Source organism: Stegastes partitus, unplaced genomic scaffold, assembly GCF_000690725.1.
Source record: "Stegastes partitus isolate 25-593 unplaced genomic scaffold, Stegastes_partitus-1.0.2 Scaffold1296, whole genome shotgun sequence".
NCBI classification, from domain to species: Eukaryota; Metazoa; Chordata; class Actinopteri; family Pomacentridae; genus Stegastes; species Stegastes partitus.
In genome coordinates, this window is record NW_007579027.1 from 183446 (window position 1) to 198994 (window position 15549).

Sequence of the window (15549 nt, forward strand, 5' to 3'; positions counted from 1 at the left end):
TGAGTCAGCTGGGATAGACTCCAGCCCCCCACGACCCTAGTGAGGATTATAGATAATGGATGGACTAACTGAACTGAACTGAATTTTCTTCTCTTATTTTTGGAGATTTGTTGGATTTCTCTGTTAAAATTTATAAAGTCTTCACCTTACTATGTCAAGTGCTTTGAGGTGACATATGCTGTAAATTGGCCCTATATAAATAAAATTGAATTGAATTCTCTTCTCTCTGTCTCAGGCCATCTCCTGCCCTCCTCAACACGGCATCCCAGAACTCTCCATCCCAGCTGCAGCTCATGACCTCTACCCTCTGATCCTCAACATGGTGGCGAGCAGTGCCAAGAACGCCAGCGAGTTGGCGAAGTTCTGGGTGGTGCAGCTGGGCGCGCAGCAGGACAAGAAGCCTTCGACCTTAGCGCCGGAACTGAGGACCTGCAGGACTTTCCGTTTGATGAAGGATCTAAGCAAACTTTGCAAAGGTCTTCATGATGTGAGGCGGAGTGACAAGAAGATATCAGCTCTGCTGTTTAGACCAGGGGTTTCCTACTGCGAGAAGAAGGCGTCAAAGTTAAGGGAAGCAGTGGAAATGCTCAGGGGCCACCAGCCGAGCATTTCCGAGATGCAACCGATGAAATCTGTGGTCAGCACTGTTTGAAAATCTGTAATGAGAATGTTTTGACTGACGGATGAAGAATGGGTCAGGATGAGTTGGTGAGTGCATAGCAGGCTCTTGCCTTTTGCTTACAGTTTTGTACAATTCATTTATTTACTTGTTTTTCCACATGACATAGACATGCACTTCTGTCTGTGTTTTTATCTTTGGTTTAGAATAAAATCAAAGTTGCTCATTTTTGCTTTTTATGTACATTCTGCCTCATTCAGACATGCCCTTTTAGTGTCTGTTGTCATTCTCCTGTGGAAAATATAAACTGCTTCAAGGCCAGTGAGTATCAACAAATTTAAAGGAACAGATGACAAAGACAACTTCTCTTTGCCATTTTTGTATAAAATACCCAAATAATAATTTATTTGTTGTATTTGTTTGTTTCTTCCTCAATATTAAATGAAAAGAAAGACATAGTTGTACCAAAATTCATTTTCTAATTAGCCACCAACTACATACTACGCTGCGTGTTCTATGAAAATCTGTGTGATTCCTGGATAAAACCCGCCCCTGCTCAGTGGGGCTTTTCACAAGGTTGACGGTTTGCATTGTTTCCTCCCACACAGCAAAGTTCTAAACTGTTTGCAGATGTGAGTGGGTTTTTGTCTGTCAACAGATGTTACCCCTGTGATGTTCTGGGCAGTAATCCAGTGCACCCTGCTTCTCTCCAAATGCATCCCCTGGTAGACTCCTTCAACATATTAACAGAATGTAATGAACACTGCTGTCAGCTGACCACAGCGGGTCGACCTACTAAACACATAAGTAGCAGCAGAATATACAACACTACAATTACAGCACGTACGTACAAGTTCAAAACATGGAATGTGTTAAAACTGATGTGTATGTAAGACACATTTTTTCAGTTGACAGATTGTGTTGGATTTGTACAGGAATGGATTCATAAACTATAATAATGGTGATTTTTTTTTTTTTACTGTCATTGTGACTTGGGGCCACAAATGTTGTGTAACAATAAATATAATTCACCTAACAAATTTCTTTCTATATTAAAGTTAAGACCATATGGGATTATTTATTACTTGAATTATTGGAGTAATTTACACACTCCACCTAAAACCCAACAAAATGACATGAAACACAAATTCACCTGACTTACAATGGCGCTAACTGTGGAAATTTGCCTGACGGATTTGAAATTTTAATGTACGGCCCTACAAAATATACATGGAAAACACTCTTAATCCAAAGATTTCACTTGAGCATCATCTTGGTGACACTGGGGAAGAAACTCCCATGTAGCAGGATGAAGCAGGAGGTCATTCGGACTTTTTAATGCTTCAATCTAAGCATATTTGCATATTCTGTCCATTTGCACATTTCTGTCATCTCTTATATTTTATTCTTATATTCTTGTAAATGTGCTGACTTTTTCTATATTATATTTTCTATATTTTTATCTTATTTTTATCTTATTTTACCTTCATTTTATACCCTGCTTTCATACTCTGTGTTGTCTTTTTGCATTGTTTACCCCTTTGTTGAATATTGCTGCTGTAACAACAGAATTTTTCTCTGGGATTAATAAAGACAGTCTAAGTCTAAGAAACCTCCAACTGAACCACGCTCAGGAAGGGTGGCATTTATTTAAATGATAGATTTTGTGTTTCACTCCTTTTCAAAGCATTTTTTAAACATTCAGTTTGCAGAAAAAACGCTATTGAAACAAAGTGCTATTAAATGGTTGATTGACTGATGAGCTGACAGCAAACCACAGTAAGTCTCAAAGTCATCAAAATAAAATAGTTAATTTATTTTATATTTATGTATAGCTAAATATATACACATACTCATCTGTGACCAGGGGACCAATGAATCTTTCACCATTCAATAATTTGCAAATATTTTCTATTGAGTTTATGAGCAAAAATCTTTTGACGAATAGAAATTGCCGTTTTGTGCCACGTGACCAAACACGGAAGTAGCTTCGTATTTGCCGCTGCAGCTACAACTTCTCATGCGGCTGAAAGGAGCTCGTTTCTGGTTGAAATTGGAAGCGGTTGTCCAAACTCTAGTTGCTCGTTATTTCTGAGTATTTAGTCGGTTAATTTAAAGCGTGGCGATGACTCAGGCTGATAAAGAGCAGGATAACGGGAAGGAGAAAGAAAAGGAGCGAGACAAGGAGAAAGAGAAGGAGCAGCAGCGCGGAGTGAAGCGACCCATCGCTCCTCCGGTGATCCCAGAGCCTCCGCAGGAGGTGAGAGGAAACCCGGGGGTTTTAATATCGATAGTGTAGCTGAATATGCGTGTCTGAATGTCTACCAGTCAGGACTTTTAGTTTTCACAGGCACCGACTTTCCTTCTGCACTTAAAGGCTTAATTATTACAACTCATCTGTCACTTTGAATGGCGCGACTTGAGTTTAGTTCATTTTTGGTTCCTGTGTTTGTTGTTCACACAGCAAAGCGTCTGTGGTTCAGCTGAAGCACATTGTAGGTTACAGTAGTCCCAAAGTGATGCCTTCAGATGAGGGCGGGACGATCAATGGGTTTCTAATCTATATCTAAAACAATTCAATCAGCGAATCACAAAGGTGCCTGGCAGTGTTTACTTCTTATCACCATTCATTTACTTTACTTGAGACATGGATGCCGAACTGGTTTCCATGACAGACATTGTTTACAGAAAGGTCCTTTTATTTTCTAACTGAAAATAATGTATTTGACAATATTACTTATTACTGACTTCAATTCAGTCACAGTTTTTGTGATGATTGTTCCATTTAAAATATCATAAATACACGTTTGAAGCTAATTACGTCTTGTAGGTTCTTATTTTTGCATTAGAATTCAGAGGAGTTGATGCTTATTGTTCTCTCATGTGGAACTGATTCACCACGTTTTACATCTATTACACAATAAATACCCAACTGAGGCTTTTAAAATGATACAGCGAATCGCAATATCTGTTAACAGAAGATTGTTCCTGAGACCACCAAATTAAATCTTTTTAGGTGTAGATAAAATAGTTTTAAATGGTTGACCATGTAGTTTAAACTAAATGAATCCTCCCTATTGAGCTTCTCTTTCGGGAGTTTTTGCATAAATGGCCAGAAGTATGTGGACGTCTCACATACAGCTTGTTTCTGGGGTCGTTTTTCAAGGTTACACATTAATGGTGCAGCATGCAATGTTTCAAACATGAGTGTTTGTCCAACATTGTGAGCAAGACTGATTTCCGTTTCCCTGTACACAAAGCCAGATCCATAAAGAAATGCTTTTCTGAGTTTGGGGACATAAACTGGCCTGTACAGAGCTTTGGGATGAATCGAAGCATCACTGTTTGACCGAAGTGAAGCTCGTGTGGCTGAATGGGAACAAATGCCTGCAGGCAGGTTCCAAAATCACGTGGAAAGCCTTCCCAGAAGGGTGAAGCTGCTGTAGTGGCGTATTAATCTCCACTGTTTATGGAGTGATGTACTGAGAGTATAATGTTCAAGTACTCACATATTTTCTTTTCCGTGAAAAATCTAATCTCGTTTCCTCTTTCACAGCAAATACAGAGCAATTTCATCGTCGTCATCCACCCTGGGTCGAGGACGCTTCGTATTGGCCGAGCAACAGACACTCTTCCGGTGACCGTCCCTCATGTCATAGCACGCAGACACAAGCAGAGTGGACAACCAAGATATGAAGACCCGTGGCTGTTGAGAGACGGTCTAAACGTATAGTCACTCATGTTCACAATATAATCGCTTTGTGTCTTATTCCACTGTTTCCAAAGGAAGTGCCTGTTGCTGTCGTCTCCTAATTGCTTGATCTTGCTGTCCGACAGAAACCAGAGAGCAACGAGCAGCGGCAGAACGGCCTTAAAATGGTCGACCAGGCCATCTGGTCCAAGAAGATGTCAAACGGGGTCAGACGGACTCCTGTGTCAGCTGAACAGGTGTGTTTATGAAAGAAGGAAAAAGGAGGTGAAACAGGACTGATGCATGTGTGTAATTCTGTGATATAGCAGCAAAGTGATTCCATTAAAACTTGAGGGATACTGAAATAAAAAAGGAAGTGCCAGTATTAAAGGCGCTGTGCAAAATAAGAAAGAATCGGCTGAGTGATGCATATATTTACTTATGTTTATGTGTATATTCTCAACCCGGGAGAGGAGGAGATGACGATGGTGCTGTCAGATCTCCTTCTGTCAGCTCATGAGTTTTTAATGTTAACACTATGGCCATATTTGATTGTTACTCTCTTTTTAGTAAATTTTAGATGCATTCGCCTCAGAAAGCTCAGACTCCGGAACTTTTTGCATGGTCGTTTGGCGTTTTTTTTTTTTTTTCCTCATCAATCTACACTTGGTTAACAATAATGACAGAGTGAAAACATGATTTTAGAATTGTACACAACACGTCTGTGTCAGACAGTCATATACGAGGTGTGTCAGAAAAGTTAAAGGACTGGTGTCACAAAAGATATATTTCTTGATGACCCCCTTGAGCTTGAGGAAGAGAAAAAATCCCACAGAGCCAGGTAGGGTGAGTAGGGAGGTTGCTCCAGCATTGCGATGTTCTTCTCAGCCAGGAACTGTGGGATGCTCAGGGCGTTGTGAGCATTGTAATGGTGAAGCAGCCACGACTTGTCCTGCCACAACTCTCGCCTCTTCTGAACAAAACAAACGCTGCAGGATCTCTTTGTAGACGTGCTGGTTGATCGTCTGAAGGGGAAAACTCCTAATTTGTAGTTTGGGTTTGAAATATATGTTTTGTGACACCAGTCCTGGAACTTTTCTGACACACCTCGATAAGTGTAATAAATAACTCTGGTGTCTGTTTGCTTTAATTGTCCTAAATGTATCCATCTTATACCAGTTGCTATGTTTATGCGTGTGTTTAGGCCCGAGCGTATAACTGTCAGATCCGTCCAGCAGTTCTAGACAGCAGCTCCAGGGTGAAGTGGACAAACACGAGCCATCATCCTCCACATCTGGTGGGAGAGGAGGTCAGTGCATGTGTCTGAACGAGTACATTAGTCATGTAAAACGGTTTGCATCACCTAAAGTATGTACCCATTTTTATTCATCCTGCCGTCATGCAGGCTCTCTATGTGAATCCGTCAGACTGTTACAACATCCACTGGCCTATGATGAGAGGGCAGCTTAACGTTCACTCTGGTCCCGGAGGCTCACTGACTGCCGTCCTGGCCGATCTTGAGACGATCTGGAGTCACGTCCTTCAGAAGCATCTGGAGATCCCTCTTAAAGATTTAAAGGTAGGAGAAACCTCTTTGTAAAGACATGTCTTGGTGTGTGTTTCTGCAGAATGAGCTGAAACTAGAAAACAATAAATGCTCAAAGAAGACAGATAAAGAAAGGATTAAAATAATATAATTTTGAATCATGAAGATGATATTTTAAGGGATCAAGCTTCACAGACGGTGGAAATGCTCTTTACACATTAATACTTTGTTTTTGTCCCTGACTGCCAGTATTACAGATGCATCCTTTTGGTCCCTGACATCTACAACAGACAGCACATCAAGGAAGTTGTCAACATGCTGCTGCTTAATATGGGCTTCTCAGGTATAATTCATGAACACTCTACATGTACATTCAGTATACAACATTGAGTACACCCCCATTCAGTGTCTCCTAAATGTCAAACGATTTGACATGGTATGACCGTACAGTATTTGTATCATTTCCAAGTTGAACAGTAGAACATCCATCCATCCATTATCTATATTCCGCTTAATCCTCACTAGGGTCATGGGGAGCTGGAGTCTATCCCAGCTGACTCAGGGTGAAGGCAGGGGACACCCTGGACAGGTCACCAGTCTATCACAGGGCTACACTTAGAGACAGACAACCAAGCACACTCACATTCACACCTACGGACAATTTAGAATCACCAATTCACCGCAACATGTTTTTGGACTGTATGGGAGGAAGCCGGAGAACCCAGAGAGAACCCACGCTGCACGGGGAGAACATGCAAACTCCACGCAGAAAGATCCCAGGTGTCCTCACCGGGACGCAAACCGGCAACCTTCTTGCTGCGAAGCAACGGTGCTAACCACCGAGCCACCGTGCAGCCCAACAGTAGAACATCTTATTTAAAACTAAAAACTAGAAGATTATATTCACCAGATTAAAAACAAAAAACAACACAAGCCTCGCTGTAGAAACTACAGGAAACATTGCTGTGATTCAAATCTTGTTTTTCCAGGTCTTTGTTTGTCCACATTTAGACTGAAGACTCAATCCTCAGCATGAAGGATAAATGTGCTATGAACATTTCTGGAGAGATGTTCTGCCATTCTTCATAGAGTATTTTTTGTTGTTGTGTCGCTCCATCTTTCTCTTTAAAATAACCCCAAAGGTGTTCTATTGAATTCAAGTCAGGAGTTGTACTCCAGCAGCTAACAGTTCCTTGGAAATACAGAGTGGGAGTTGTCTTATCAGCCAGTATTTTGATATATCATCATGGTGCCATCTGTAAATGTCATCGCCCCAACACCTTTTGCGCTCCTGCAGCCCACATCATCACACTCCCACCTCTGTGCTTCGCTGTCAGGACGATGCCTTCCCTGTAATAGTCCTGAACAGGCTCAGGCCAAACACACTGGTTTCCGCTGAGCCAGAAACATTGATCTTGGTCTCATCTTCCCAGACAATGCTCTCCCAACATTCAAGAGGCTTATTTACATACTATTTAGGAAAGTGTCATCTTGCATTTTTCTGCGGAAGCGGAAGGCAGGGTTTTTTTCTTGAACACCGTCATAGAGGCCGATGTTTTTGCACGGAAATTCTCTCTGTCTGAGTTACCACAGACAAATTGATTTCCATTGATAACTGCTGTGCAAAGTCAGAGCTAGATTGTGCAAGTAGTGCACTGTCTGTGTTGTTACTCTGCTGTTACTCTGATTAGTGGTGCTATGGCTTGTTCTCCACCTATTAGAATTGCAGCTGTGGTTTGACTCATTTTTAGTCGGTCGCTGATCTTCCTGTATCCTTTTCCATCAAGGGTTGCGATAAGATTTTTTTCATTTACTCTAGCGAATCTTTTCCATATGAAGCTATGAAGCAGACAGAAACAAGATGAGAGGGTCTGAATTTTAAATATAATCTTTGAATTTGTTCATATTAGGAAATACGCTACGTGTCAACTTAGAAACAATGCCGTTATTAAGAGGTGATACACATTGTAGTCATTTGACATTTAGGTAATATTGCACAGAGGTGTATTCACTTCTTTTGTATAAACTGTTATATACATACGGTTATCCTCCTCCTGAGCCTATTCATTGGCCGAAGGTACCATCTAGTCTTCCTCGCATTTTGTCGACTCACTCTGTTCTGTGTGTTTGTACGTGTAGCAATCATTGTGCACCAGGAGTCGGTTTGTGCTACGTTTGGCAGCGGGTTAAGCAGTGCTTGTGTCGTGGATGTAGGCGACCAGAAGACCAGTCTCTGCTGCGTAGAGGACGGAGTGTCCCATCGGAACTCCAGGTGGGATTAAGAATAATGATAATAATACATAGCACTTATATAGCGTTTTTCAAGACACTCAAAGGCGCTTCACAAATACACGAATAATGATAGCAAACAAATAAATAAATTGTAGTGGAGAAAGGAGCATATGGAGAACCAATTTTATGTTTGATAAATATCTATGAATAATTCATATGTGCATATTTGGTAAAAATACGATTTTCATGTTGATATCGTGCAGTATTTTGAACAGTCGTCGTCAAATATGTTCAAAACCTTCCATTAAAAAAAAGGCAAAATTTACACTAGTCACTCAAATAACTAGAAACTGACAAAAGTGTTAATAAACAAAAATTTGCTAAATTATAATTTAGTGAAATAAGACGTTGATTTTGAATTGTGGTTGAAAAGAATAATTTAAAAAACAAACAAAACTGTCCTGGACATATTAGAGCACTTTGCTGATGAGCAGTGAAATCCAAACACCTGTCAACAGGTGCAGAAGTCTGATTGGGAGTTACAGAAAACACTTGATGACAGTGATTGGCTCAAAGGGTTGTTAAATATTAATACTAATACTAAATATTAGTTTACGGGTCCCATCATGATTGTTTGATTGTTGTTGTTTTTTTAGAAATATTTCTGTTGAACCACAATTCAAATGCAACATCATGATTTTCATACATTTTTTTTACTTATTGTTACTTATTACTATTTATTATTTGAGGACGACTGTATGTGTTACATGTCTGTTCTGTCTGTTGGAACCCTGCAGGTTGTGTTTGGCGTACGGCGGCTCAGATGTGACCCGAACTTTCTTCTGGCTCCTGCAAAGGGCCGGATTTCCCTACAGAGACTGTCAGCTGTCCAGCAGACTGGATTGTCAGCTCCTGCAGCATCTGAAAGAGACCTTCTGCCATCTAAATCAAGTGTGTGTTGGTCGGGGGCTGGTAGTGGGGCGGGTGGTCGTCTGTGACTGTGGCTTCTACCTTCAGTGCTTTGCGTCTGTTTAAATAATGGTAGTTGTCTTCAAGAATGAATAGAGGTATTTACTGTTACTCTGATTAATTCCAAAGCTCCTCTGTTCTCCTTAACAGGACATTTCAGGACTACAAGATCACGAATTCCAGACTCGTTTCCCAGAAGCCCCAGCTCTTCTGTACCAGGTTCGACTTGGGGATGAGAAATTACAGGTATTTTTCAAGCAGCGCTACAGGGCAGTGCTGACTTTTTACATTATTTCTTCTTCAGCTTTTGCTAAACTCAAACATTACTCGTCATCTGTGTCTCAATTTGTTCCTCACCTTGTGTCTTTCCTGCTTGTGTATGTGTGTCTCCTTTTCAGGCATCCATGGGTCTTTTCTACCCGACCACATTTGGCATCGTAGGTCAGAAGATGACATCGCTTCAGTACCGTTCTCAAGGCGACTCCGAGGATCCTCATGATGAGCACTACCTGCTGGCCACGCAGAGCAAACAGGACCAGGTAACACACCAAGACAGGCACACATATCATACATTCATCTGATTCTGGTCCTTTTTTTTTGCTTATTCTACTATTTTTACCAACAGTCCTCCAAATCTGCTGCAGACCGAAAGGCTGTTTCCAGACCAGGTGGAGGTTTGGATGGTGAGATGAGCAGTCAGGGAGGAATGGGGGAGTTGTCAGACCTGCCCAGGGGCTGTGGTAGCAGTGGCGGAGGTGGAGGAGGGATGCAGGGGGAGATGGAGCTTGGGCCTGCCCAGGGGGAGTGCCTTATGGGGGCAGGAGAGGTGGAGGAGCCCCTGTCTGCTCACGTCTCCCGGAAAACCGCCATCATGAGCCAGTTTGAGAGCAAAGCACTGGGACTGGATAAGGCAATCCTGCATAGCATCGACTGCTGTGGTAAGAAGCTACATGAACCATATTAACATCTTTAATATAGGATCATTTCATCTAAATTAATCACATTTTTAAGAAAATTCATGCCTTATCATCTTGTATTTGATTGCTTATTGTACCACTTTTTTATATAGATGTTTTAAATAATAATTTCTAACTTTTTTGAATTGTTTAAAGCCTTATGAATAGGGAAACCATGATGTTTCTTTTTGTCCAGTAACAATATTATAGTTATCTCTTCCAGTTGGGACACTGTTGGAGTGGTTTCACCATCATACCTGCTCCTAATAGTGGCCTTAAATGCAAAAGATGTAATTTCAGTAATACTTTTCTCATAAAGTCTGCCTCTGAATGGCACCATACTCTTCTTAAAGCTCCGATTGGTGCAAAACACAGGGCAAAACTCAGCCTCTTTGGGTGAATATGAAGGTTTTGTGGTTGGTGGAATATCAGAGAGAAACATTGACTTTTTTTTTTTTTTTGAACCAAATCTACACCATCATGTAATTGGTTCAGGGTGTTCTGTCAAAGCAGGGTTTTACCATTAAGGACCATGTGTACATATCAATAATGAGCCTGCAGGATTTCAGGACTCTGGCTACATTATTTCTCAAGTTATGGCATTTTAAACATTAAACATTAACATTAACATTAAACAGCACGAAAATTGACATGACCCCACCTTTTTAAAGAATTTTTTAACTCAAAACTAATTCTACCTATTAACCACCGATTTTATACATGGTCAACGTGATCAATATTCGCAACTTTAAATAAAATCAGTTAAACTGAAGATGCTCAAGCGGGTGCATTCTGTGAACTGAGGCGGAATGACCCTTTAGTAATAAAACAATAAAGTGAAAAATGAAGGAAGAGGAAAGCTGTTTCCCGATGCTCAGGATGTCCTGTTGTAACTCCTTTCGTCTTTTTGGTTGACAGCATCAGATGAAACCAAACGCAAGATGTACAGCTCCATCCTGGTGGTAGGAGGAGGCCTCATGTTTCACGGCGCTCAGGAGTTTCTGCTTCACCGCATCATCAACAAGATGCCGCCTTCCTTCAGGAGGCTGGTGGACAACGTGGAAGTTATCACACGGCCAAAGGTAACCCGGAATACGCTCTCAGAATAAGCGGCAGATCCGCAACGCAGGCACGGTGACAAAATGCGACGCACTGATCCTCTAATATATTGCATATTAATGTGCGCTAGGACATGGATCCTCGGCTGATATCGTGGAAGGGAGGAGCAGTGCTGGCGTGTCTGGACACCACGCAGGAGATGTGGATTCACCAGAGAGAGTGGCAACGCTTCGGTGTGAGAATGCTACGTGAGAGAGCTGCTTTTGTCTGGTGAAACTAAACACATGAAGCTAAGACTCACTGGGATACAGAGTGTGAAGCCGACTGCACAAACTGCAAAAGAAATATACTGGAAAAAAAAAAACATAAATGCAGCATATTGTTGTTTTTAACAAAGGTGAATAAGTATTAAAGGATGTCATTGTCCTTTAAAGCCACACGTGGTGAGACTGAATAACTGAGTGACTGCAGAATTTGTCACCGGTTAAACAGCTTGAAATCATTTGGTGTATAGTTGGCTAAATTTCACTTTTCTAACCAAAACGATAGAAATTAGGTTAAAAAAATGTTCAGAAAGTCAGAAGAGACTGTGTGAGACTTGCATGCTGTGTTCATATTTTTGCTCAGTGTTGCTACAACTCTTGATCAAATGAATGCAGCGTTGTGGTCCCAGAGGCAAAAATGTAATTTCTTGTGCTAACGCTGAACACAGAGACAGTATTATATTTTAAATACCGTGTTGGTTGTGTCTATCTTCAAGAACCCAGATGTTGTCATTATTGTAAAATATTTGAATGGTCTTTTGATTGAAGAGTGGTACGTAAATAGTGCTGTGATTCTCTCATGTTCATGTCTGGAATTGTAAATAAATCTGTCAAACTTGGATACACATTAGTTGCATTTGATCGTAACAAAAAAAAAAACAGAATATTGAATTTAAACACACGTTTGCCTTTAGCATGAGCCAAATTTCTCAATGATATAAGTTAGTCAAATGTTGCAGCCACCTCATGAGTGTGACAAATAACAAAATTATCTTCCAGACAGCCTCTCGTTGATTTTAAAATACCTATCTTCACACGATCAACATCGATACCACAGAGTGGAACGTATGACAGTAATTTCCTAATATTGCTCAGCTCCGTGTTTCATTGCTAAGTGTGACAGCGATGGAATGAGACAAACTCAGTAGTAATTTTTTTATTAAACAGAGGGATACAAAACAAAGACAAACTAACTGATGATTCCCAGGAGGGATAAACAGAACATAATTACCACTGTTAAACTCTAAGAGACTGGTGTGACTGCAAGGTGGAAGGGCAGAAAACAGCAAAAGGGGAGGAAGGGATGCAGATAGCTGCTGTATCAGCCATTCTGGCCCCTACGTGTAGGAATTCCCAGAAAAGCGTCAAGAAACTGCTCGTGGCAGTAGCAGCTGTTGAAGAGGGGCTTCAGCACTGTGACGTCAGCATCTTTCTTTGGGTTCTCAGCAGACAGACTCTGTGCAAAGCCCCGCGCCTACACTGCATGTGTAGGCGTTTACCTGGAGAGAAATAAGAGTTATGCAGTTGTATATATATATGTAATATATGTAATGTTTTATTCACATCATGTTGAAGTATCTCCTGGACACTTAAAAAAACAACTTCAAAATGTTGATATTTTTAAGAACAAGCTGCAAATGCAGAAACTATAAACCAAATGTTTCCATTGTAAAGCGATCGGTACAGCTGAGCCACTACAGTTGGCTATCCATCAGTGGTGTGGAAAAAATTGCTAACATTTAAGCTTTCTGATTGTTTTAACATTCACTTAAACCTGATACAGTGTTTGGAAATAGGAGGTACGAAAAAACAGCAAAGGGTTTATATGATGATCAAAGTTTAATTCAGAAAAACTGCTCCTCACCTTCCTCATCCTCCTCCACCCATTGGTGGAGCGTTTGGACCTCCACCGTGGGATATTCGTCCTATCCGCCTTCTGCCACCAGGGGGACCTGGAGGACTGCAAAAGCAAGCAACAGAGGAGACAAACATGAGACGGACAAGTGGTGTAAGCTGGATGTAAATTCACTCACCGGTGCTGAGGTGGACAACAGCATAGTTAAACTCTGGATTTCCAAAGTGAGGAAATTTCTAAATGCAGTTTTTAAAAAGCTAAGCGTAATCTGTGGATCCCAGAAACACACAATATACACTATTTCCTCACAGTTAAACACGATACTTTGTTCCAGAACAAATACTCAGCCAGCTTCAATTACATGTTGCTGTCTGATGAGGATACCATCAATGTTAAGGAAAGGAGGACATGTAGGACAAGTCCCTGAGGTGTGTGTCAAAGTAGAGAGATGACTGTGCTCCAGGGACTTACCCTCTGCCATCACTGAAGCGTGATGAACTCGTGTTTCCATCCTTTGTCAGGTCAGGGTGAACCAACGTCTTAAAACTAGTAGAAAGAACATCAGCGTGAATAGCAGTGGTATGTGGTCAAATAAAAACATCCATTTTCTCTAAAATGTCTGTTTTTTTTTATAAAATTCCTGCAAAACAAATTAAACTCTGAGCTGCCTCAGCATGACTACATGTTTCAAAACATTCTTAATGCCCTTAATTTAGAAAAAAATCATAAAGAGCCGTTGCTAAACATCAGTGCTGTCATTGATGGACCAGTATGTAAATATTGACATTAATGTTGAGCTCAAAACACTTCCATCTCTAAGTAAAGCCTCACTGAGCTGCTGATATGGCTGTTATTCTTAATTTTGTATGTCTCTTGCTATTGCGTAATTTTTAGTTTTACTACCACCACGATATTTGACAATAGAAACTCCTATAGAAACAACTATCAAAATTATTTTAAAAAAACACCAGAATGATCTTTATTTCCCTAAAAGATAAACCAGTCTGACTCCAGCTGGCAGCTGTCACGAGGGCCGGACACAGCTTTACATATGATTACAGATGTAAATCACCATGACTAAGGCTTATTCCAAGGCACACAGTTTGAGAAGCACCAGTCTAGATGTCCTGTACTTACTGTGATATTATTGTGTAACATGAGCAGAGGATAGTAAGAAAGTGGCCTCACTTTGCCAGGGTTTAACATTTTATTTTAATTTTACTGTGAAACTACTTTACTGTGGTGTGGTTATTAGGCTAAAGTTTAAACACTGCTGTTCTTGGCTGGGCTAAATCTCTTGAGTTTCAACATCCATACATCACCTCTGACATGTAAAATGACATCATTCAGTGGGTCACACATCCATTCTAACAAACAATATGACCATCTGGATCACTTTGTGCAATACTGATCTGACTGATTGACTTACAAGAGGCCGATGAACTCCACTGCTCCCCAGAACAGATCAATCAGTAAGGAAAGTCTCCATGGAGACTGGGCCCTGCTGTCCAGGACCTGACCTGGAAGACACAGAGACAGGTTTGTGAAACAGCAGAAGCAGAAACAAATGCTGATGCTGTTCCTTCAGAGCCAACAATGTCCTCATAAAAATGAACATGCTAACAGCTAGCTGAGGCATACAAGTAAAACACAGCATAACACGACCCAGTTTCTCAGAAGTATTTTAGGATGATTTCACTTTAAACGCAAACGAAAAACAAAACATTATCGTAGCCATTAGCTGCTTTAAATAAATCACCTAATGCTCATGATAGCACAACTATTCGGCTACGCAGATTCAGCCTGGCTAAACTAGCTAACGAGCTAATTGGCTAAATCTAGCCGAATAAATACATATTCCGTTTGAAGTAGTGTGTTTTAAAATATCCTATATATAAAATTGGCTTGAGAAAAGCTAAATATTCGCTCTGACAACGACAAAAAGGTTGACAACACAGGTCAAACCACTCACCGTTAGACACGTACACCATCTTTCTGAAACTAATAGCAGCACAGCTTCAACAGCTGTGTTTACGGTTGTCGATGGACTTCCGGCTCTGTTCCACAGCGCATGCCCAGTAGAAGTTGTTGGGAGGTAAGCGTTTTTTATGCAAATAAAAAAAAAAGAAAGAAATATTGCAGTTACTGTCATAATTTTCAATACATTTATTTATATTTAAATGTAACGCTTTATGTAAAAATCATATACATATGTTTTAAAGCTGAATATTACAACAGATCTGCAATAAGGCCTTCTGCCACCATGAAGGTTTAATGGCCTGTTGCTGCTAAAACTAGTTTGCAAAAAAAAAAAGTTTAGTGCTGTTGAATTTACTGTACAATGCTAAGAGGTTCTTTCTAATATCTATCTGGTTGGCTTAGTGTCCTTACATACAGTCGCTTTGAATTGCAATCAATCATAACAGAAATAAAAATCCTCACTACAGCTTTTCCTGCACTTCCTTCCAGCCCAGATGAACCACTTTCAGATTCTTGTGACAGGGAGAAGCATATTTTAATGTTAACAAAACAGACAACTTAAGCATTTTTTGGCATTTTCATGAGTCATGAGTTCAAA

General features: G+C 40.5%; 3 protein-coding genes across 3 annotated transcripts in view; 2 read left to right on the forward strand and 1 right to left on the reverse strand.

Moving 5' to 3' along the window:
- The window catches only part of il17rb (interleukin 17 receptor B), a 9637-nt gene extending 7966 nt beyond the window's left edge, over positions 1-1671 (forward strand). Inside the window, exon 11 of the mRNA XM_008298228.1 lies at positions 236-1671. Coding sequence (XP_008296450.1) covers positions 236-652 — 417 coding nt within the window. The 3' untranslated portion in view covers positions 653-1671. The remainder of the gene's footprint in view (positions 1-235) is intronic.
- A 949-nt stretch (positions 1672-2620) lies between these two features.
- Positions 2621-11961, forward strand: actr8 (actin related protein 8). The gene is made up of 13 exons (XM_008298229.1): positions 2621-2879; positions 4176-4346; positions 4457-4567; positions 5515-5619; positions 5716-5889; positions 6106-6199; positions 7996-8128; positions 8886-9039; positions 9208-9303; positions 9456-9596; positions 9683-9995; positions 10932-11095; positions 11203-11961. The coding sequence occupies exons 1-13, from the start codon at positions 2745-2747 to the stop codon at positions 11344-11346; spliced, it is 1935 nt and encodes a 644-aa protein (XP_008296451.1). The 5' UTR covers positions 2621-2744; the 3' UTR covers positions 11347-11961.
- Positions 11962-12257: 296 nt separating this feature from the next.
- selenok (selenoprotein K) lies at positions 12258-15023 on the reverse strand. Its single transcript, XM_008298231.1, has 5 exons — positions 14944-15023; positions 14401-14491; positions 13443-13517; positions 12981-13076; positions 12258-12615 (listed from the first exon to the last, which is right to left on the reverse strand). The coding sequence occupies exons 1-4, from the start codon at positions 14960-14962 to the stop codon at positions 12986-12988; spliced, it is 276 nt and encodes a 91-aa protein (XP_008296453.1). The 5' UTR covers positions 14963-15023; the 3' UTR covers positions 12258-12615; positions 12981-12985.
- Between the last annotated feature and the right edge of the window lie 526 nt (positions 15024-15549).

Bases quoted from the DNA above. Each gene is read 5' to 3' on its own strand.
- actr8 (XM_008298229.1), top strand. From the start codon at position 2,745: ATGACTCAGGCTGATAAAGAGCAGGATAACGGGAAGGAGAAAGAAAAG. The intron at 2,880-4,175 runs GTGAGAGGAAAC...CCTCTTTCACAG, and splicing joins TCCCAGAGCCTCCGCAGGAG to CAAATACAGAGCAATTTCAT. The intron at 9,597-9,682 runs GTAACACACCAA...TTTTACCAACAG, and splicing joins CGCAGAGCAAACAGGACCAG to TCCTCCAAATCTGCTGCAGA.
- selenok (XM_008298231.1), bottom strand. The intron at 13,518-14,400 runs GTAAGTCAATCA...TCTTTCTACTAG, and splicing joins GTGGAGTTCATCGGCCTCTT to TTTTAAGACGTTGGTTCACC. The intron at 13,077-13,442 runs GTAAGTCCCTGG...TTGCTTTTGCAG, and splicing joins CGCTTCAGTGATGGCAGAGG to TCCTCCAGGTCCCCCTGGTG.